Source organism: Furipterus horrens, unplaced genomic scaffold (assembly GCF_987537825.1).
Source record: "Furipterus horrens unplaced genomic scaffold, mFurHor1.1.pri manual_scaffold_3, whole genome shotgun sequence".
NCBI classification, from domain to species: Eukaryota; Metazoa; Chordata; class Mammalia; order Chiroptera; family Furipteridae; genus Furipterus; species Furipterus horrens.
Genome location: NW_028327173.1, coordinates 171224718 through 171247489, shown reverse-complemented (window position 1 = coordinate 171247489; position 22772 = coordinate 171224718). Strand labels below are relative to the sequence as shown.

Genomic DNA, 22772 nt, shown 5'->3' with positions numbered 1-22772 from the left:
TCCTCCCAAATGTCCCCTCAAATAGAAAACTCTTGAGTGTAGTCTGAAATGAAATACAAAATTCTAGATAGTGACAAAAGAAATCATCACAATGGGGATAGGGAAGGGATAGATTGATTATCAAACCTTTACTGATTGTAGATCAAGTTTCATAAAACAGGTAACATTTTTATAATTTCTTGTGCAGTCAGTATGTTTCATTTTAAGTTGTGCTTACATTACATAACTGAAGCCTGAACACTGACTGTGCTTTTAATTTACACACCAAGAAAACCATAAATTCAAAATATTCTCCATATATAACAAATTGAACAAATGCAACAAATGGTCATTTGCCCCCAAGAAGTTAATCTAGAAAAAAACAACAACATCATTTAAAAAATTTGCACACAGTTCACTATTCAGGCTACAAGTAAATATTTACTGTATTACAGCACATTTTTAAAAAGTCTGTTTTCAACATAAACATAAATAATCACATTTTAAAAGCACCCCATACCAAGTTTTCAGGTAAGTGATAGACAGACAGTTGGCCAGTTACAGCGACCTACCATTCATTTCCCCAAGCCAAGAAGGACTGGGCTACCTGTGGAACTGTACAGGGTGATAAGCAAGGCCAGGTTAAACATCTTTGTTCAGCCCACTGACTAAATGCTTTCCGGCTCTAAATGCCACCAACAATTTTAAACACCCAACCCATGGAATGCAGTTACCTCAGAAGACTGGTTTTAAGGATCATTTATCACTTTGATGTCATCCACAAAACCTAGCGTAGGACCTTTTAACATGCGCCTATGCTCTGCTGAGACAGGGCCCAGAGCTTTTGTGCACAGCAGAGGTTGAAATAGGATTTTGGTTGTGAGCTCTAGTTGTGCTTTGCCCTGCTGCCTTTAAGGTAGCTTTTCCACCTCTTGACAAATTCTTTGAAGATTGGGGACTCATCAATGGTGCTGAGGAGCTGCAGTTGATTGATATGAGTGGTGTGATAGTCCCAACGGGCCAGATTGGGGGCGATGCCAAGCATGAAGTGCCGGAGGTCATAGATGGTTCCTGAGCCAGTGTCATACAAGGGGAGCATGGCTTTCAGGGATTCCATGCCGTGCTCATACAGGGACTTCGCTTCTTTCCCAAGTTTTTCTCCTGCAGTTTCTTTTAAGTCATACAGCCCAATTAAAGAATACATAAAGCCATTTAAAACAAAAGAGCTAGGTGTGGTTGGGTACTCTTCATACCAGTCATGTTTATTCATAAACACAGCTTTAACTCCATGCTGCTCTGATAGAAACTTGTAAGGGGCTGTTGCCCTTAAAGCTGAATTGAGGAATATATGGTCTTTTGTTAATAGATAGGCCCTGACTAATGTAGAAATGGCTTGCCCCTGGGCCATGGCCGAGTACCACCCCGGCTCTAAAGACTTGAACCCTTCCCCTAACTTACGGGTTACCATGATTGGCCAGCCACCTTTCTCATCCTGGTTCCTTACCAGCCAATCACTGGCAGCGAAGAATGCGGCCATGTGCGCTGTTGTTGAGATGGTGATGTTATCAAGGAATCCTTTCCCTTTTGCAATCAGCCGCACCACCTTCTTGGGCATTATTTTGGTTGGCTTGACAGCTTTTGTGTTGGAAAGACCCACTCCTTTCCTGAGGTCAGTGACCAGGTCCCGGGTAATCGTGCTCCATGTAGTTCTGGGCCCAATGCCGTAGTATATATCTCTTTCTTTAAAAGCGATTAGCTGGGTATTCGAGACATAATGTACAGTGAAGAGCTGATTCTTTTCTGTAGTCTCCAGTACCACGGACACACTCCCATTTGTCAAGAACTTGAGGTCAAGTGAAATAATAAAATCTTTTGTGTTCCCCAGTTGCAAAGATACACCTTCACTGGTCTCTGTAGGGGATAAAATATACCAACAAAGACTGATTAGGATAAAACCTCTTTGTATTTAAAAGTTAACGGCTATTCATTCTTGACAACCACTGACTATACAAAATTAATACTTCAATATTTTGTGTCAGATCATTATTATTATTGTTGGTCTTATTATTATTTTTACTAAATTAACCACAAATGATATGTGAGTCCATGATGGCTTATGAGCATCAGGCTATAAAGCTCCTATCTTGTGGCCTGTGTGGTTTACATTAGAGGGTTAAGAGTAAATGGCTAAGGTATTGTTGATCAAACTACTCTTTATAGATCAAAAGCTCGCTGATCAACAGTCAGTGACTATTCTAGCATACCCATTCTACAAAAAGAAAAAAACAGCCAAAAGCTAGCTGAACCCCGTTGGTCAGGCTCCACAATACATGCTCTCAGTCACTGGTTGAGATTAAATATGATAGGTCTGCTTTCATATATTTGCTGGAATTGTGAATAAAATTTCTGGTAATTAAGGGATAGGTTCATGTAGTCAACAAAAAGTGAGGAATACAGAAGGAGGTAGAAGGGGAAGTACAGGCTTTGGAGTTAAAAAGAAAAAACTGCCTTGTATGATTTCTTACTCTACCACTTACTAGCTTTGAGATATTCAATAACTACACCTCTTTGAGTACTCAGTTTCTTCACAGGTTAAACAGAGATAATATTACTCTGCAAGTTAATTGTGAGAATTTAAAAAAGATTGTGGCTTTGACCGTAATAAAAAAAGATAGCAATTATTATTATTATTCTGAAGCCATTGGCTTCAGAAACTAATAAAATAGTAGAAGCTGTTCAATCTGGCAAATTATCAAGTAGAAAATTTCTCTTGAATATCTGTAGTACAATAATAACTGATTTCCCAAAAGATGACTTCCTGTATACTGCTGTGCTAGATCTACCACTTAAAGAAATTAAGCACATTAAGTCAGACAGCAGCAGCAATAGCAGCAGTAAGAAAAACAAACAAAAAAGTCATACAAATTTTATAATATTAAAGGTAAATATAAATATCTTGATCTTTATAGAGCTTTATATTCAAAACGCATTCACATGCATTATCTCATTTGATCCTTACAATAACCTACTGAGGCCGGTAAAGCAAGAATTACCACTTCTGTTTAGGAGATGAAGACATAGAGGCTTTGCAAGGTTAAAAGGTCTGCCCAAAGCCAAATGCTAATTAGTGGTGGAGTAGGGACTAGACACCAGGATTCCTGAACCCAAATTCAAAGACTTTGAAAGAGAAATGGTATTGGAAGTGGCATTCTCATGAGCATAATCAGTGGAAGAGTTATTTACCTTAAATATAACCAGAGAATCAGATCTGCTTTGAGTTGTCCTTCAGGAAATCTTTAGTGTGTCACCAGGAACAAAGATTAGAAATGTGAACTGATGACAGTGTAAGTGTGATTAGTTTGGAGAGTATTAACATGCTGAGTTCATCATTAACTCTCCTATCACTGAACTTTACCAGCGTGGATATAATTGACCCAAGGCTCTTAATTACTTCATTTGATGGACAATTATAAAAATTGTATTAAGAATGAGAACATCACGACAGACTTATGCATCAAATGATGCTCAGTGATTTTTTAAGAACTGATTTCAGAAGTCTACTTGTTTAGTAAAAATCCATTTAATCTGGAAAATGTCAACATGTACTCTCTCTTAACTAGCATTTTTTTGAATCAATAGTAAAATGGAATCTGATGCTCAGTACATCCCTGAAACATTACAGAATTCTGTTGACTTTGAATCACTCAAGATTGAATTATATTCAGCAAAGCAGACAATTCTGAGTGCTACTTATTTTTTCATTCTTAGGGTAATGCCTCATTAATTAGCCAAGAGTATTAATTATGATATCCACTTTCACCAAAATGGGTAACAATGACCCGTCTTTAGAAGTCCAAATAGGAGGAAACTGAAGAAGTACCCATTTTTCTCCCAGAATTCCATTTTGATTTTCACTTTATGTATACAAATACAGTGAAATGATATAGTTCAATCAATCACCTCATGTCTCAATATAACAGATTAGTTCAAAGAACTCAGTAATGAATGATGTCATGGTACGTAACCTTTAAAAAAAAAAACACTATTAATTTTCTTAAAACCTCACACCACCACAGCAGATTATTGAGCCATGCAGGAGAAGTGACAGAGAAGTCACAAGCCCCAATTTAAATCAATCTACCAACAATCATAATCTTTATGGCAATTTCATGAGATAGTTCTTTTAATTCCCATTTTACAGATGTACAGAAAAGTTAAATAACCTGCCGACATAATTCAGAAGGATGTGAATGGTAGAAAATGCAATGTGACTACGGTTGTGGCAACCACAGTGCTTTACATTTACTAATAGAAAGCTCTGAGTTTCCTAATTGTTTGAAAACCATGACCTCTTCTCTCTCTGAGCAATTACTCCCAGGAGTCCCAACAACTGTCTATTTTTAATATATGTGTACACATACTTTAGGCAACAAAGAATGATAAACATTTAAGAGTAGTCTTTAAATCAATGTTTTCACATAAAACACAAACTGTTATAACTCATTCATTTAATCAACAGGTTTACTATGTGGAATGAGAAGAGGCCCTTCTCAAAACCTCCAGGAACACTGACAAGTAAGGGTCAGGAAGAAGAAGAGATGCTCACAAGAAGCCAGAGAAAGAATGGCTACAGAGTGAGGGAAAAGTGAGGCCATGGAAATGAAGTAAAGAGGGTGCTTTCGGAAAGAAAAAGCTAATCAAATTTTTAAAAAAGATTTCATTTATTTAATTATAGAGTGAGAGGAAGGAAATGAGGAAGAAAGGGAGAAAAACATCAGTGTTAAAGAAAAACATCGATAAGTTGCCTCTGGCTCTAGCCAGGGTCCCTGGACCACAACCCAGGCATGCGCCCTGACCGGGAATTGAACTGGCGAGTTTTTACTTTGCAGGATGATGCTTGACCAACTGAGCCACAAGAGTCAGGACAAAAACTAATTTAATTTAATAGGTATAAAGTTTCAGTTCATTCCATTTTAAAATTAAGAAGAGAAACAAAACATTATTCAACAAATAAAACAATAAAAAAGATGCTGCAGACTCATGTTATGATTCTTTCCTCTAAATGATTTTGTATCTTTTCAGGTGAAAAAATCCCAGCAAGGTCAAAAAAGAAAAAATAAAAGGCCAACAGCATTCAGGCCGTGGTTCTCCAGAGCTTCATCTCACCTAGGCCTATGCTTTTATGTACAAGTCCCAATTTTTCCTCAACAGTGATTCTCTGAACGTCTCTCCCACGAGGCCTATATTTTCTAAAAAGCCTCATCTCCCATACCAATGCCTTACTAAAGCAGACTCGCCTCTGGGATTTCTCTCCTGCTCTAAGCAACAACTGCCATGTAACTCCAACACACTCTCCCTCCAACACTTGTATCCGATGCAACACCAGGCACACCCAGGCTATCAAAACAAGCACTCCACCCCCAGCAAGCACATTCTCACCATGAGGGAGTTCCAACTGTAGCTTGTGCCCTCCTGGCAGAGTTACTCTCACAGAGTTCCCTCCTCCACATGCTTAAAATCACCTTAGGAAGCACTTGTATTCCCAGCTACTGGCTGCAGAAAGAAGGGCTAAACTAATGGTCCCTCACTTTGTATAAGGGGACCTACCTTTTGTATTACCCAGGGCATCCAAAGTGCACTGTGAAATCTATTGCTCTAAATAGGATAGCTTTCAAAAGACTGTTCTAGAAAAATTCCCAGCACTTAAGGAGATCAAGATGAGAGCTGCTGTTTTCCACCTTTACCCAGACAACATTATTAATTAGTGCAAAAATAAGTGTCTTTGGTGCAGCCCAAACCAAGTATCCTTTTGCTTAGTCTAATCATTTCCTGCTGCAATAACCTCTTAGGTATCACAAGCTAAATATTCTTAAAACATTTCCACATACTTTCTCATCCAGCCAAACTTGCTGTTTTACAATAAGCAAAGATGTCCCATGTACTGGGATATCACCGAATGCCACAGGAGGAAAGAAGTTCTAGTCACAATAAAAATGAAAGGTCATTCATTATTTGCACTGCATTAAGCACTCATAAATCCATTACTTAAGGCCATTCAGAATGAGTAGATTTGTATTGTGGCTTTCAAGGTCTGTGAATTACACAGTCATCAATAAAGGACAAGGAAAGAATACAGAAGTCATATAATCTTTTCTCTTTCTGTTTCCCGACTGCAAAGTTGGCGGGACAGTGGAATGACTTCTGTTCTTGACGACATTTCCCCATAGAGAATTTAAGCCTGAGGTGCTAACTAAAATTATTTCATTGTCTTTTTAAATAATGGACTCATTAATTCTCATGGATATTGATTACTAGAGAAAAATGCATTACATCCTAATTAATGAGACTGTCTTAGTAAAAGGGGAAATGTTGCATAAAGTTAATTTGATTTTATAAATGATTTTATTAATGAGATGGCTTTATATAAAGTTTGAGACAATACAGTACATTAACAAAACTCAATATGGGAAGCAGGCCTAGTTGGTTATGCTGTCTTATCTTGAAAAAAATTAAAAGCTACTGGTAAAAAAATAGGCAAAGGAAAGAATGGCTTTTTCTATAAAGGGAAACTTCTACCTTAATGCAAAATAATAAAAAAATTAAAGAATAAATATTGTACTGAAATATTAAAATAAACAAGAAACTTCATTCTTATGGGATATAGATCCCTGGAAGGAAATGTGCACCATGCAGTAACCTGGGTCTAAATATTCAATCTATAGCTTGGCCCTTCGCACAGTAAATATGCCTTTTATAACCTTGAATTTTAAGCTGTTTCTTTATTAGGGATTTTTTTCACTTGAGTGACACCATTTGTTTCTTTATATACGTAATATAAAGTCTGATGCGTTTTTTAAAACAAAAAAAAATATTCAAGAGAGACTCATGTCATAAATCTACATAAAATTAGCAGACACACAATACATCACTTACCTGGAGCAATGAACTGTTTAACATTGGTGAATCTAGACTTATCAGCGACATTAGCCATAAAGCAGCCCTTGGGCACGGTCCAGTCACTGGGCTTGCTGGTTTTGTCCCTGTCTTCTGCTGTTTCATATACCTCTATGTGAGGAGGTTTCTCAGTTAGATTCTTGCTGTAATGACTTAACCCATACTGTGCAATTTGGATTGGGTAGAAATAGCCTTGAGGTCCCCATTGTGTAGATAAAGGTACACCTATAAAACAGAGAAACAAAATAAATAACCATGTCCAGATAGTTATAAGTTTGTTCTGAACACCACTCTGCACTGCTTTACTTCTGGGGATATTATAAGGTTATCAGCAAAATCTGAGCTTCCTTATTATACTGTCTTCATACTTAACTAAAAAATAGTACCAAATTACCAGATATGAAAAACAAAATTAAGTGTTCATTCACTTTCATTCATTATTCATGGACAGACAGCAATGTGATATTGTACATAATCTTTTAAGGACTGACTTTTCATGTAACTTTTGCTCATAGCTACAGATGTCCTGTTTCATATACTCAAGTTTTGCACAATTTAAATACATGTAGATAATGTTACCATAGTTTTATTATAGAATATCAATCCTAAAATTTTCTTAAACATTTATATTTAATAATCAATTTAATTGCATATTTTTCTCTCCCTCCAATGTCAAGATGTGTTCTCATAAGTATATAATTTGATGGTTAAAGCATTTGCTTAAGAACCCAGTTATGATTAGGCAACTTAAAGTATAAACAAGCTTGCAACTCTTTTTCATATCCTTCATATCAAAATGTAATTCTTGAGAAAAAGGAATGTTTTTTTAAGTGAATTAAAGATGTATGTGTAAACATAGATTCTTGAAATAATTCATTAATGGATTACCTCTTGTAAAGTTCTCGAAGTCAGTATTTACTTTAGTAATTCCTACATGGGAAAGACAATCATACCGCACTGCGCAGATTATTGTATTGTTGCATCATTGTGTATGTGGTGAGAGATAAACTCCTGTAGTTACAGTCCTAGGAGAAACTGGGAACCTATAAAACTGTATGTGTTCTGATGCAGTTTCAACACAGTTTAAGAAATTAGGGGCCAAAGAGGCTAAGAAACCTAGGCTAAAAATAAGCTTTTTAACTTCTGAATTCTTTCTCCAAGGGGAGGTTTACTTTTTCAAAATTCAAACAGAATTACTTTCATTAAATAAAAGGGCTTATACAATCCCATTAAAGATGGGTGATAACTATTTTTAATAATGTACAATTCGTCTAAGAACTGATAGACTTGATCAATAGAATACTGAGCCAGAAACATACTCTAGTATTCAAAATATTTTAGTATAATGATAAAACTTGCATCATGAATTAGTGAGGAAAAGAGAAGATTATTCAATACATGTTAGGAAAAAAAGTCTAAAGTAAGACCCAAACCTTTTACTGTTTACCGAAGCATTAAACAATTTAGTTGGATTAAAAAGTTAAATGTAAAAAAGCCAAACCATACAACTGTTTCAGAGAAAGTACAGAGGAATAGCTGATTATGGTGTGGCAAATGACTTTCTAAGCACAAAAGAAGTAAAAAAAAATAAAATAAAATCCCTAAATTTAGTAAATAGAACTGAAAACTTCTTAACATTAATAAATCAAATAAATGAAAAGTCAAATTCAATGTGTATTTCTGATCAATCCTAGGTTTGAAATATAAATTTCAAATTGTACTAATACACTGATAAGAAACACCCACTGCTCCAAGTTTGAAAGATAATATGCAATAGACTATAGCAGTTCAGAGTAAGTTGAGAGAAAATGGTATCTATCTACTGTCTAGTTCGGAGGACTTGAAACCTCCATCCAGAGATGATACCTGGCTAATCTGGTAACAAGACTATATTGGGATGTTGATGGGTTCATTCAATGGTCTCTGTCCTTTCCCATCTCCTCTCATAGGATAATTGTATATTTTAACCAAATTTTCTGGAGATCCCGTGCCTTGGCTTGACTGGTAAAAACTTTAAATTCTGAGGCAGATTAATGGAATAATCCTATTTGATCAGGCATAAATTACACCATCTAGAAAGCTGCCCTAGGTTCAGAATTGTTTCTTTCTGCTAAGTCAGAGTGATGAAAGGTCCCTTGATAGTAAGCTATGTATGTACTTGCTATATAATGAAAACCTACGGTTTCTTATTCCTCAACACAATCAGGATAGAAAAATGCAGTGCAGCAGAGATATACTAACCTTCAACCCCACTTATGCACTTGACTCTGTCTCGGACTTCCACATTGTAGCCTTCAAAGGACATAAACACACCATCAGGGTGATAAGGAGCTCTCTGTGCATAGACTTTGGAATAGCTATGAGAGAATTCAAACCTATCATAGCCATCATACTGAACCACCTTTCCATAAACGTCAAAATATTTCTCTACCCAAGTGAATGGAAGAAAGATTTCATTCCCCTCTCGTCTCCCTTTAATTGTGTGGTCATCATTTATGAGACAGTCAATTTCTTCATATTTGAGCCCTAACACCTTGCTTCCCCCATTGCTATTGAAGCCCCCAGAGACAGGGGGTGCTTTCTGCTGTTCTGGAGGAAATGCCTCCTCTGAATGTCTGGCCAGATGATTCACATAGTTGTTACTCTCAGATGCTGCTGCTCTTTTTTCTAATCCATCCGCTCTGAAGCCACTACTCAAGTGCCGTGGAAACTGGATCGCTTTGTCGCTGGAACACTTATTCCACAAAAGTACTGTAACCAAAGTGAAGAGTGCGCAGATGATGATCAAAGTCTTATAGTTGACCCGAGCCGCCAAGCAACGCATATTCAGACCATACCTATGGAGTCAAGAAGAAAAATTCATGCAAAGAGGTACTACCAACATTTCACAAGATCAGGTTGTATTTTTATGTTCAATAACCACACTTGGGAAATTTTATTAATTGCAAGTAATTTAATCAGATTTAAAATTACTAACTCAAACTTTTCACCAGAGACGAAGCCAAGACAAGGGGTGCTTTCCCCTCTCATTGGCTAGCCAAAACGTTTGTTTAGTTTTTTCCTTAAGATGGCTCTAGTAGTGTTTAGTTGTCTTTAGCTTCATTTGAAACAATTTTGTTATACTGTATTGTGATAGCTGTCATATCAGCGTTTGTTTAAAAAAAACATCAAAATTGGTGAATTTTTGTGCAGCCATTTTAGTACAAGGAGATGGAAGAAAATATGCAGTATTTTTGGCATATTATGCTTTATTATTTCAAGAAAGGTAAAAATGCAACTGAAATGCAAAAAATGATTTGTGCAGTGTATGGAGAAGGTGCTGGGACTGATCAAACATGTCAAAAGTGGTTTGCGAAGTTCCGTGCTGGAGGTTTCTTACCAGATGATGCTCCCTGGTCGGGTCGACCAGTTGAAGTTGATAGCGATCAAATTGAGGCATCATTTTAAAACAATGAATGTTCTACCATGCAGGAGATAGCCAACATACTCAAAAATATACAAATCAATAAAGTTATTGGTGAAAATGAAAAATGTGTCTTTTAGTTTACAGAAAAAACTAAACAGACTTTTTTGCTCAGTTGGCATGATCCTATAAAGCAGATTCCCAAACTTTCTCAGTTGGTGTCTCCATTTGTACCTTAGTAATTTTTTCACAACGCTCATAGGCTCAAAGAAACTTCTAATAGTTACATTTATTAAGTAGTTGGGCCTAAACAACTTAATACATATTTTTATCTTCACAACTTAGCAGCTGTTTAAAACAACATAACAGGTCTTGTTAAGGGAAACAGTGACACAAGCCCCCCAGTGAATGTTTAGTGCTCATCCTACTTGACCTCTTAGCAGTATAAAGTAGTCAATGACTCCTTGTTGAAACACTTTCTCCCCATGGCTTCTAGGGCACCATTCTGTCTTGGTTCTTCTCCTCAATCATCTTGGATCATCCCTTCTCATTTCCCTGAATCTCAAATAGTGGAGTACCACAGTCCTCAGACCTCTCGAGTTTTTATCTCTTTTATTTCCCAAAATTCTATCTCCAGGCCAGACTGTTCTTCAGAACTGCAGACACATATATCTAAGTGCCAATCCAAGGAACTGACATCTTTACTTAGAGGTCAGATGGACTTCTGAAATATAACACCCAAAACTTAACTCCTAATCTTTCCCCTCAACCTGTTTTTCATTTCTAACTGCTTAGACCAGAAATCTTGACTCCTTTCTTGCTCATCCCATGTCCAAGCAATTAGGAGATCCTATTGCTCTACCTTCCAATTATACTCAGAATCTGACCTCTTTTCTGTCACCTCTATTACCACCATATCAGAGCCACCGTCATCTTTCACTTGGAATGCAGCAATGATGTCCAAACTGATCCGTGCTTCTATCCTTGCACTACCATTCTACCCCCAAGTCTACTTTCAACACACCAGTCAGAATGATGCTTTTAAATATAAGTTAGATCATGCCATTCCAGTCTTGATGGGAGAAGAATTAGATGCTATTGTCCCTGCTGGGCCATATGATGTACCAGCCAGTGTGATTGCATGTAAGCAGTCCCAGTTGCCTGATGCTGGGGTCATCGAGAAATATGAAAAATTATGGGTTATATGTACAATATATGGAATATTTCATCCTGCTGAGAGGAAAGGGAATAGTCTCCCTGCTGTTTGCTATAGTAGCTCTATAATTTATTTTGTGCTATAAATCCACAATTACTTTTTGAAGATTTTATTTATTTATTGCTAAAGAGAGGGGAAAGGAAGGCGAAAGAGAGGGAGAGAAACATTGATGTTAGAGAGGAACATCGATCAGTTACCTCTTGTACATGGCCCCATTAAAGATTGAACCTATAACTCAGGCATCTGCCCTGACCAGGAATTGAACTGGCAACCTTTTGCTTTGCCGGAGGATGCCCGACCAAGTCACACCAGTTAGGGCAGCACAACTAATCTTATTATTTGTAACCCTCCTTCCCCATTTCCTCTCAATAATCCCTTTTAGCGCCAATAAGATTTTTTAAAAATCAAAGCCCAAATGAAAATGTTTAATGAAAAATTACACAATAATTTTTTTTTTCAAGAAGATCAATGATGATGTGTAATCCATTCATTTAATTCCAAGAGAAGGTAAACTTTGAGTCCTTGATTGCCTGAAAACAACTTTACTATGCTCTTACCTTTGAGTAATAGTTTGGTAGGATATAGGATCCTTGGATGCACAGTATTTTCTTTCAAAATGTTGTAGGCAATATTTTACTGTCTTAAAGATTTAAAGTTTCCTGATAAGATGTTTGATTTCAGACTGATACCTCTCACTTTGTACATGAATTTTCTCTGGATCTTTTATCCTAGGAATTCTGCAGTTTCACAAGTGCATTACAATATGATATCTGATTCGCTATTTCAGTACTTGGTGGATCCTTTCAATATGAAAACTTGTGTTCTCTCACTCTTGTTTAATGGATATAGTATCTTCTTGCAGCTCTGAGTATATTAAAGAGTTCCTTTTTTGTAAGGTTCTCTCTGGTTACCTCTGTTTTTTCCAGTGGCATTTTTTTCTTATTATTTTAGTATTTCATATCATTAGTTTTCCTCACATGCCTAGTAATCACTGGTTACTCATTCATATTTAGGCATGAATGACTCATTAGACAACATAGATTTTCTCTGTTACTATCAAGATGGTCTGTTTTTTTATTAGATTGCTCTCCTGAGGGGGCCTCTGTGTAGGCTAGGTATACAGTGTTCCTTTAGGGTGTGTAGGAGGGGAGCCAGCAGGCCCTCTAAATGCCAAAATAAAGATGGCTTTTCCTTTTGTTCTGGGGACATAACTTATACTCTAGAAGCCTTAGTTTTTCCCAATTTCTCTAAAGAAAATCTGCCTGCTGTTTTGCCTGGGTTCATTTCATGCCAGCTATCTGTAGTCCGAGTGTAGGGGTGAGAGAGGTATGGGGGAGGTGAGAAGAGGGTGCCTTCTAGTACTCAAAAAGAGATCCAGAAATCTGTTCCATTATTGCTCTTGGGTAATCTTCCTATTTATTGTTTTTGGCTTCTTCATTTCTTATCTCTATACATTTTATTTCAGTGGGGCACCAGGAGGAAAAGGAAGCAAAGACATGGATTTGGAAATCATACAGATTTTACGAGCTAGAATCCAATACCATTTTATCATCTGCATTATTACTATGAGAAAGTGTGTTGAATGCTAAAAAACCAAAGTGTGGTATAAGTAAACCTTCAGAGGATTTCCTTATATTATAATATTTTGTTGAGGATTTTAGCATCTATGTTAATCAGGGATACTGGCCTGCAATTTTCTTTTTTTATAGTGTCTTTATCTGGTTTTGGAATTAGGATAATGCTGGCCTCATAAAATGAGCTTGGGAGCCTTCCCTCCTCTTGAATTTTTTGAAATAGGCTGAGAAGGGGAGGTGTTAGTTCTTTTCAGAATGTTTGGTAAAATTGACCTGTGAAGCCATCTGGTCCAGGGGTTTTGTCTGTTGGGAGTTTTTTGATTACTGCTTCAATTTCACTAGGTATATTCTGCATATTCAGATTCTCTGATTCTTTCTGATTTATTTTTGGAAGAATGTATGTATCTAGGAACTTATCCATTTCATCCAGGTTGTCCAGTTTGTTGGCATATAGTTGTTCATAATATTTTCTTACAGTCCTTTGTATTTCTTTGGTGTCAATTGTTATTTCTCCTCTTTCATTTCTGATTTTATTTATTTGGGCTCTCTCTCTCTTTTTGTCCAGATAAGTTCGGTTAAAGTTTGTCAATCTTGCTTATCTTTTCAAAGAACCAGTTCTTGTATTCATTGATTCTTTGTATCATTTTTTTTAGACTCTGTTTCATTTATTTCTGCTCTGATCTGTATTATTTCCTTCTTTCTACTCACCTTGGGCTTTGTTGTTCTTTTTCAAGTTCCTTTAAGTGTAAAATTAGATTGCTTCTGAGATAGGCCTGTATTGCTATAAATTGCCCTCTTAGGACTGCTTTCCCTGTGTCTCACAGATTTTGGATTGCTATGTTCTCATTTTCATTTATTTCAAGGTATCTTTTGATTGATCTCATTGTCAACCCATTCATTGTTTAATAGTATGTCACTTAGCTTCCATATCTTTGTGTGTCTTTCGGTGTTCTTCTTGTGATTGATTTCTAGCTTTATCATATTGTGGTCAATCTTTTTAAATTTATTGAGACTTCCTTTGTGTCCTAACATGTTGTATATCCTAGAAAACATTCCACATGCACTTGAAAAGTATGTATATTCTGCTGCTTTAGGGTGAAATGCTCTGAAAATATTAATTAAATCCATTTGGCCTAGTGTATCATTTAAGGCCGCTGTCTCCTTATTGATTTTCTGTCTGGAAGAGTTATCCATTGAAGTCAAAGGGGTGTTAAACTCCTCGACTATGGCTGTATTTCTTTTGATCTCTCCCTTTATGTCCATCAAGATTTGTCTTACATATTTAGGTGCTCCTGTGTTGGGTTCATAAATGTTTACTAGAGTTATATCCTCTTATTGGACTGTTTCCTTTACCATTATGTAGTGTCCTTCTTTGTTTCTTACTACAGCTTTGGTTTTAAAGTCTATTTTTGTCAGATGTAAGTACTGTTGCCTTAGCCTTTTTTTCCTTTTCATTTGCATGAAGTATCTTGTTCCATCCTTTTACTTTTAGTCTGTGTGTATCTTTTGATCTGAGGTGGGTCTCTTGGAGACAGCATATATGTGGGTCTTGTTTTCTTATCCATTCAACTACCCTATGTCTTTTGGTTGGAGCATTTAAGCCATTTACATTTAAGGTGTTTATTGATAGATATGTATTTAGTGCCCTTTTATGTTAAGACTATTTTCCTGTTTTTTTTCCTTATTTTTTCTTTCTTTCTCTTTTTCTTCTTCTTGTTCTTCAAGCAAGTCCCTTAACATTTGTTGTAGTGCTGGTTTGGTATTAACAAACTCCTTTAGCTTTTTCTTGTCTGGAAAGCTCCCTATTTCTCCTCCGATTTTAAATGATAGCCTTGCTGAGCAAAGTAGCCTGGGTTGTAGGTCCTTGCTTTTCATCACCTTGAATATTTCATGCCACTCCCTTCTGGTCTGAAATGTTTTTGTTGAGAAATAAGATGACAGTCTAATTGGTGCTCCCCTGTATGTAACTACCTGTTCTTCTCTTGTGGCTTTTTGGATTCTCTCCTTGTCTTTAAGCCTTGACATTTTAATTATGATGTGTCTCTGTTTAGGCTTCTCTGGATCCAACTTGTTTGGGACTCCTGGACTTGTGTGTCTTTTTCCTTCACTAGATTGGGGAAGTTTTCAGTCATTATTTCTTCAAATAGGTTCTTGATCCCTTGCTCACTTTCTTCTCCTTCTGCTATTTCCGTGATGTGGATGTTATTATGCTTCATGTTGTCTAAAATGTTTCTTAAGCTCTCATTTAAAAAAATTCTTTAGTCTTTTTGCTGCTCTGCTTGGGTGCTTTTTCTACCTTGTCTTCCAAATCAGTGATTCGGTCCTCTGCTTCATCTAACCTACTGTTTATTCCTTCCAGTGTATTATTTATTTCAGATATTGCATTCTTTATTTCTAACAGCTTCTTTTTTATGGTTTATATGTTTTCTTTTTCATGCCATTGAGTATCCTTATAATCATTACTCTAAACTATCTATCTGATAAATTGCTTGCCTCTATTTCATCTAGTTCTTCTGGAGAATACACTTGTTCTTTCATTTGGGGTCTGTTTCTTTATCTTCCCATTTTGGCTGCTTTCTTTGTATTTGTTTCTATGTATTAGGTAGATCTGCAAGACTCCAGTGAACACCTACGTCAAACCCTGCCTATGACTGGCCTGGGCAACCTGTTTGGAGCTATCAGGATCCACAGTGTGTGTGGCTCCCTCTGCTGGGCCTGGGTGTGTGCAGAGACAATGAGGCTGTACACCAAGGCCGGCTTTTACCAGGCCTGGGGGCAGGTCAGCTGATTCCTCAGAACTCCCAGCAATCTGCCTCTGCCTGAAGATTTTCTGTAGGGTTAACCAGTGAATGTCTTCCAGCTGTACTCCTCAGAAGAGGGTTTAAGCACCACAGGGTAGGGCAGAGTAATTCCTGTGGGTGGGGCTATTGCTTCCCCTCAAGCTATGGCATTTAAAGAAGAATGCTCTGCCTGAGAAAGATGGCTCCCGCAGTATGGGGAATGACTTAGCACAGGGATCCTGGTACTGTTCCTTCAGCTCTCTCCCCAGAGCCACCAGCCCTAGACTCTCCTCAAGCACCTCTATTCCACTCTGTCCTTCCTCTGCCAGAGCCCAGGGTAAGCAGTAGTCACGTTGTAGTGATTTGGCTTCTTCCGTCTGTCTGTGATTATAAGGCTTCTCTCCATCTAGTGTTCAGTCGGTTATTCAGGATAATTTTTTTAAAATATATTTTTAAATAAGTTATTTATTTGTTGTTTTGTTCACTTATTTACTTTTAGAGAGAGGGGAAAGGAGAAAGAGAGGGCGAGAAACATCACTGTGTGGTTGTCTCTCACTTGCGCCCCTAACTGGGGACCTGACGTCCAACCGAGTCATGTGCCCTGACTGGGAATCGAACCAGCAACACTTGGCTCGCAGGCCGACGCTCAATCCACTGAGCCACAGCAGCCAGGGCTATTCAGGATGATTTTTCTATAATTTATTTGTAAGTCCACATTGGTCCTGGGAGGTGGGTGATGTAGCTTCTACTTATTCCTCCACCATCTTGGGTTTCAAAAATTTTTTTATAAAAAGTCAGAAAATTAGCATTATGGACTCCCTCATGAAGTTATTAATTTAGGCAAGTATTACAGTCAGGTACCTGTTTGATAGAGACCTAGAGATACATACTGTGCAAAGAAACACCAAATATATTATTTTCTAGTCATAGGGAGAAAAAGATAAAACTCTACAGTAAAAGAATTGAATGGCCATTACCCTAATTCAGTGGTCAAATTCAGTCTTATTAATGTTGACTCACCCAGATACTGTGTTTCTTGAAGAGATAAAATAAAAAGTACATAACCTATCACATAGCCCAACCCAAATTGTTTAACTTAAATCTCTAAGGCCTAAGATTTAACTTCTAGTTAACAGGAAATACAAGGTATAGAGGACCAACTTAAATGTGGGAGCAACCAGATACATTTAGAAGGTAAGACATCCAGCAGGAGATTTGGCCCTGTCTCCTCAATAATTGGTGGTATATAAAGAAAAAGGGGACTGGATGAGATTTTTAAAAAGAGATGTAAGGAATATAACAACCAGATGTGAAAATCTGTCCTACACTGGGAAATTTGACTATAGACTTGATAATAAGGGAAGATGGAAGTACATATGGAGATTGTTAATTTTAAAAAGGTAATAAAACAGTAATATAGTATGATCTCACTTTAGTAAACAATGCATACATATACAGGTCTTTTTTTTCTAAGTTTCATGATTATATTTGCTGTTTTTTAACCATAAAAATTGACAATTAAAAAAGTCAAAGTTAATGTTAAAATATTAAAAGAAAGAAATGTATATTTTAAGTTAAAAAATGTCTGTATGTGCTTAATTTTTAAAATAGACTCTGATATTTTCAGGGGTAAGGAGAGAGATCAGGGAGATAGAAAGATGATGGAGAAAAAGAAAACCCTGAATATTGGCACATGGTATTAACTACCAAATTAGGCTTATCTAAAGGTAAATGCAAATATTTTATTATAATATTGCTCAAATGGTAAAAAACTGACAATAGAAATTTTCAAATTTCAAAAGTAGATTGCATTGACACTTTGCTAAGTATAAATGATACTAACTTTAAGATCTAAAATGAGGGTTTTCTGCTGAGTGGTGATAAACTTCCCATTTACTTTAAAGCTTTTGTCACATCCATGAACTAGATTAACCTTTCAAGTTACAAAAAAAAAAAAAAAATAAAAGGTTAAAACCCCCCATAAATTCAAAAGCCTTGGAACTTCATCTATTGATGACCCTAAAAATCTATTGTGTTAGAAACATAATGCAATAAAAATTGGCTTTAGTAAGTTCGGAGATCTTAAACAGAAAATAACATTCAGTAAGATTGTATAGAAACTGGAAAACCTTTGCAGAAATAGATAAAAATTAGGAAAAGCAAAATATAACAAGTTTTTCTTTGGGAGAGCAAACTGTTCTCTTCTAAAATGACCTTCAATTCAAACAACTCTTCTGTGATATCTTTTTATTTTACTAACCAAATATTTCAAATGACCATTAGAGTAATTCAGTAAACATTAAAACTGTGAATATCACCATGAATTTATAAAATATGAAGGTAATATTTCAGTTAAGAACAATCTTTAAATAAATTTGTAAGATATTTCACTGAAAGAAATTATTGCTTTTTTCTGTCCTCTGAATAATGAAGACCAAGGCTGCTTGCTCATTCTTTTCTCTTACTTATTTATATTTCTAACAATTTAATTTGCTATAATTCTTTGGTACCAAGTAGTAGAAGGAACAGGAGTTGCTCAAAAATCAAACTGACTATATATATAGAAAATAATGTTATGAGACAAAAACTGTAAAAAGGTTACATAAATTTGGTATGAAACACAAAGAAGGAAGCCCATAACTCTCTCATAATTTTTTAAGATACTGAGGAAAGCTTCAAGGTGAAATGAGTAGAAGATTAACGGTCAAGTATGCTCACAACTCAGGGTATTTGCATTTGTTATTCCCTCTGTCTGGTACTGTTTCCCCAAGTATCCACTGGCTGGTTTCCTTCTTCATTCTTCAGGTCCTTGCTTAAAGGTCAATATATCAAAGGGGACTTTTCTGACCACCCTATCTAAAACAGCAGTTCTCACCCTGTCATTCTGCAGGTCCTTACTCATTTTTATTTTTCTTCCTTTTATTACCACTTGATATTATGTATACATATTTAGATTATTAGCCACCTCTAATCCACTAGAATTTAAATTCCACAACGACTGGGATTTCATTTCTCCTGGATCCCCAGTGGCTAAAAATGTGCCTGGTTCACAGTAGGCATTCACTATAGATTCGGTGAATGAACAAACAATGTTAAGTATGCAATTAAAATTAAAAAAAGACACTTAAAATAGACAACTTTGCTTTTTCCCCATATTTGGGTGTTCTGAAATCATAATCCAAATAAAAATGAACATAATGGATACAACAGAACATGGATTGTGATGCTGTGCACTGGTCAACTCTTTGAAACAGATTTACAATTTAACTATTGCTCTTAGTTATGTTCCTTCTATTTAATGTTTGATAGACCAAGATTTAAATTATACAGGCAAATAGTTGAGTATTCTGTGATAGCTCTAATTCAAGGAGAACTGCCTAATATTTCTGGTGGTCAGTCTCTTCCAGTAATGTGAATAAGCAATATTCTCTGGCAATTACAATAAAGGACAAATTGAGAAGATAATTTTGCTAGTCCAATTTTTAAAATAACAAAGTTAAAGTAATCTTTGACACATCTGGCTCAATGCATCAAATAACATTATATTTCTAAGTAAACATCCCAAAGAAACTGAGCAGGGGGTATATGGTATATTATATTATTTACATTTCAGAGGTGAAGAGAATAAGGTATAACAGTCCACAAGAGCGTCACTAAAGAAGAGGACAGGGACAAAGCCAAGATAAATGAGAATTTAAACTGATTAAAAATTGTATTTCCCCTATTTTACAGATGATAAAACTGAGACTATGTAATGTTAAGTAATTTATCCTACCTAGGTCACAAGATTATTTGATAGTTCACTTGAGATCTGAACTCAAGTTTATTTGTCTGACTCCAAACGTTGTGTTCTGACACATCATAGAGTATCTTTGAGCAGATATATATTCCATTTCTGAAGCTGAAATATCTTCCTCAGGAGATATTCTAATTTATAATAGGTTACCAGTTGTGAATTGAACTCAAACATTAACATATCTTATTCTAGACAAAGTTGAATTCTGATGCTGAATCAATAGTTTTGCAAAGGTAATAGTTTTGCAAAGGTAAAATACAATTTTAGGAAAAGTTATCTAGCTATTCTAAAATTTCATTAGTACTTCTGAATAAAGCTACTGGAATTTTTGAATTTTCTTCAAATTCAACAGTGTAATTATATGCCATATTAATATAAGAAAAGAGTTGAGGGACAACTGTAATTGAAAAACCAAAAAATAAAAAATAAATTAAAAAAACAAAAAAACAAACAGAAAAAGAGTTGAAATGAGCAATAATTATGAATATTTATGTATATACAGTACAATAAAGCCCTTGAAAATAGGATCCCCACTGGTCCCACAAATCCAGCAACAACTTACAAATGCATTACAAAGCTTCATTTCTGCTAATAATTATAATAATGTTCTAGGATAGCTTGTTAAAGCAAAACCTTTCTCCAGAGATAGAACGGGAGCATAATAACAGTTTCATCAGTTCGTGCTAATTTGAGGCTTTGAAAATAATGTGCTAGCGTTCTGAAAATCCCAAGGTGGCAGTATTTATAAGGAAAGTAACTAGCATTAGTATAAAAAGTTAGGGTGCAAAAAGTATAAATCTTAAGATAAAAATATTTTTATTTCATGATTGTCTTTAATTAGACATGACCAAGAAACAAAATAAAACAACAAAGAACACAACCAAGAATATAAATGTTTTAACCTTTTTGTCTATTTAGTTTAATTTCTGGCAAGAATATATAATCTTGGATATAGATTGCCTATATTACCTTCAGAATGAAAATTATCTGTGATATCAAAGCTCAGATTATCTGCTTAGTTTCTCAACACAAATCTGCTTTGAAGCAGCTTAACCCAATACCTTTGGTTTCTCTGCCATTCCCCTATAAACATATTCATTGTCACAAAAGGAAAAACAAAAACAAAAAACTTCTAACTACAGAAATAAAGGAGAATCATTTAATAAAGAATATGTTAACTGTATAAATAAACACTAAAAATGAAACTCAGGAGTTGATACACTTGTTGTCCTGTACTGTATCTGCAAGGAGAGCAGAGACCACCTGCTGTCTTCTATTACACCAGAGTGTGGACGCTCACTTTCTTTTTTCCCCCCCAATTAAAAAAATCTGTGGTACTATACACATAAAAATTATCATCTTAACCATTTTAAGTGTACAATTAAGTGGTATTAAATACATTTGTAATGTGCTACCATTACTACCATTTATCTCTGTAACTCTCTTCATTGTGTAAAACTGAAGCTCATCAACCAATAACTCCCGATTCCTCTCACCCCACCAGCCCATGGCAGCCACCAACCTACTTTCTGCATTTATGATTTTGACTAAGTATGTGATATAAGTGAAATCATATGTGTCTTTTTGTGATTGCCCTATTTCACTTAGTATAATGACCTCAAGTTTAATCCACCTTTTACAATGCCCAAATTTTCTTCCTTTTTAAAAGCTAATTAATATTTGATTGTATGTATATACCACATTTTGCTTATTTATTCATCAACTGATGGGTACTTGGATTGTTTCCATCTCTTGGCTATTGCAAATAATGCTGCTATAAACATGACTGTATAAATATCTTTTTGAGATTGTTTTCAATTCTTTTAGATATACAATAGTCCCTCTCTATATTGTGGTTCACTTATCACGGCCTCATTGTATCGCGGGATTTTAAAAAATACTATATTTAATTATTTATCGTGGATTTTTCGCTATATGGCAGAATTTTGCGGTACTGTATACATATGTTGTTAAAGTTACATAAGTTTAAGAGTGTAGAATATGTTTAAGAACATAAGTAGTGTTTATACAAGTGTGGAAAAGGTTAATAAGGGAGTGGGGAAGGTTAATAAGGGACTGGGAATGGTTTATAAGTGTGTGGGAAGGGTTTATAAAGCCTTAAAATATATATAAATACTAAAATAAATGTAAGGTTCGTACTTTGCGGATTTTCACCTATCGTGGGGGGGGGGGGGGTCTAGAACATAATACCCGTGATTAGTGAGGGAATACTGTACTGAAAGTGACACCCCCGTGAAGTAGGAACCTTACATTTATTCTACACTCTTAAACCTACGTAACTTTAACAACATACGTATACAGTACCGCAAAATCCTGCAATATAGTGAAAAATCCACAATAAATAATTAAATATAATATTTTAAAAAATCCCGCGATACAGTGAGGCCATGATAAGTGAACTGTGATATTGAGCGGGACTATTGAATACCCAGAAGTGAAATTGCTAGATCATATGGTAATTCTATTTTTAAGCTTTTGAGTAACCACCATTCTCTTTTTCATAGTGGCTGTAACATATTACGTTTCTGCCAAAAGTGCACATCCTCACCAACACTTGTTATTTTCTGTTTGTTTGTTTTTGTAATAATAGCCATCACAATGTATATGAGGTAGCATCTCATTGTGGTTATGATTTGCATTTCCCTAATGATTAGTGATGTTGGGCATCTTTCCACATACTTATTGGCCACTCATATATCTTCTTTGAAGAAATGCCTATTCAATTCCTTTGCCCACTTTCGAATTGGAGTGCTTTTTTTGTTTTTAAGTTTTAGGAGTTCTCCATATATTCTGAATGTTAATCCCTTATTAGATTTATGACATGTAAATATTTTCTCCCATTCTGTGGGTTGCCTTTTTACTGTTGATGTTGCTCTTTGATATATACAAAATTTAATTTTCATGAAGTACAGCTTGTCTATTTTTTCTTTTGTTGCCTATGCCTTTGGTGTCATATTCAAGAAATCATTGCCAATCTAATATAAAGCTTTTGTTCAATGTTTTCTTATAAGAATTTATAGTTTTAGGTCTTACATTTAGGTCTTTGATC

General features: G+C 35.7%; 1 protein-coding gene across 1 annotated transcript in view; it reads right to left on the bottom strand.

Moving 5' to 3' along the window:
• Window positions 1–526: 526 nt before the first annotated feature.
• The window catches only part of GLCE (glucuronic acid epimerase), a 106222-nt gene continuing 83976 nt past the window's right edge, over window positions 527–22772 (bottom strand). Inside the window, exons 2-4 of the mRNA XM_090270835.1 lie at window positions 9175–9770; window positions 6913–7158; window positions 527–1890 (exon numbers count right to left, since the gene is read on the bottom strand). Coding sequence (XP_090126961.1) covers window positions 866–1890; window positions 6913–7158; window positions 9175–9757 — 1854 coding nt within the window. The 5' untranslated portion in view covers window positions 9758–9770 and the 3' untranslated portion in view covers window positions 527–865. The remainder of the gene's footprint in view (window positions 1891–6912; window positions 7159–9174; window positions 9771–22772) is intronic.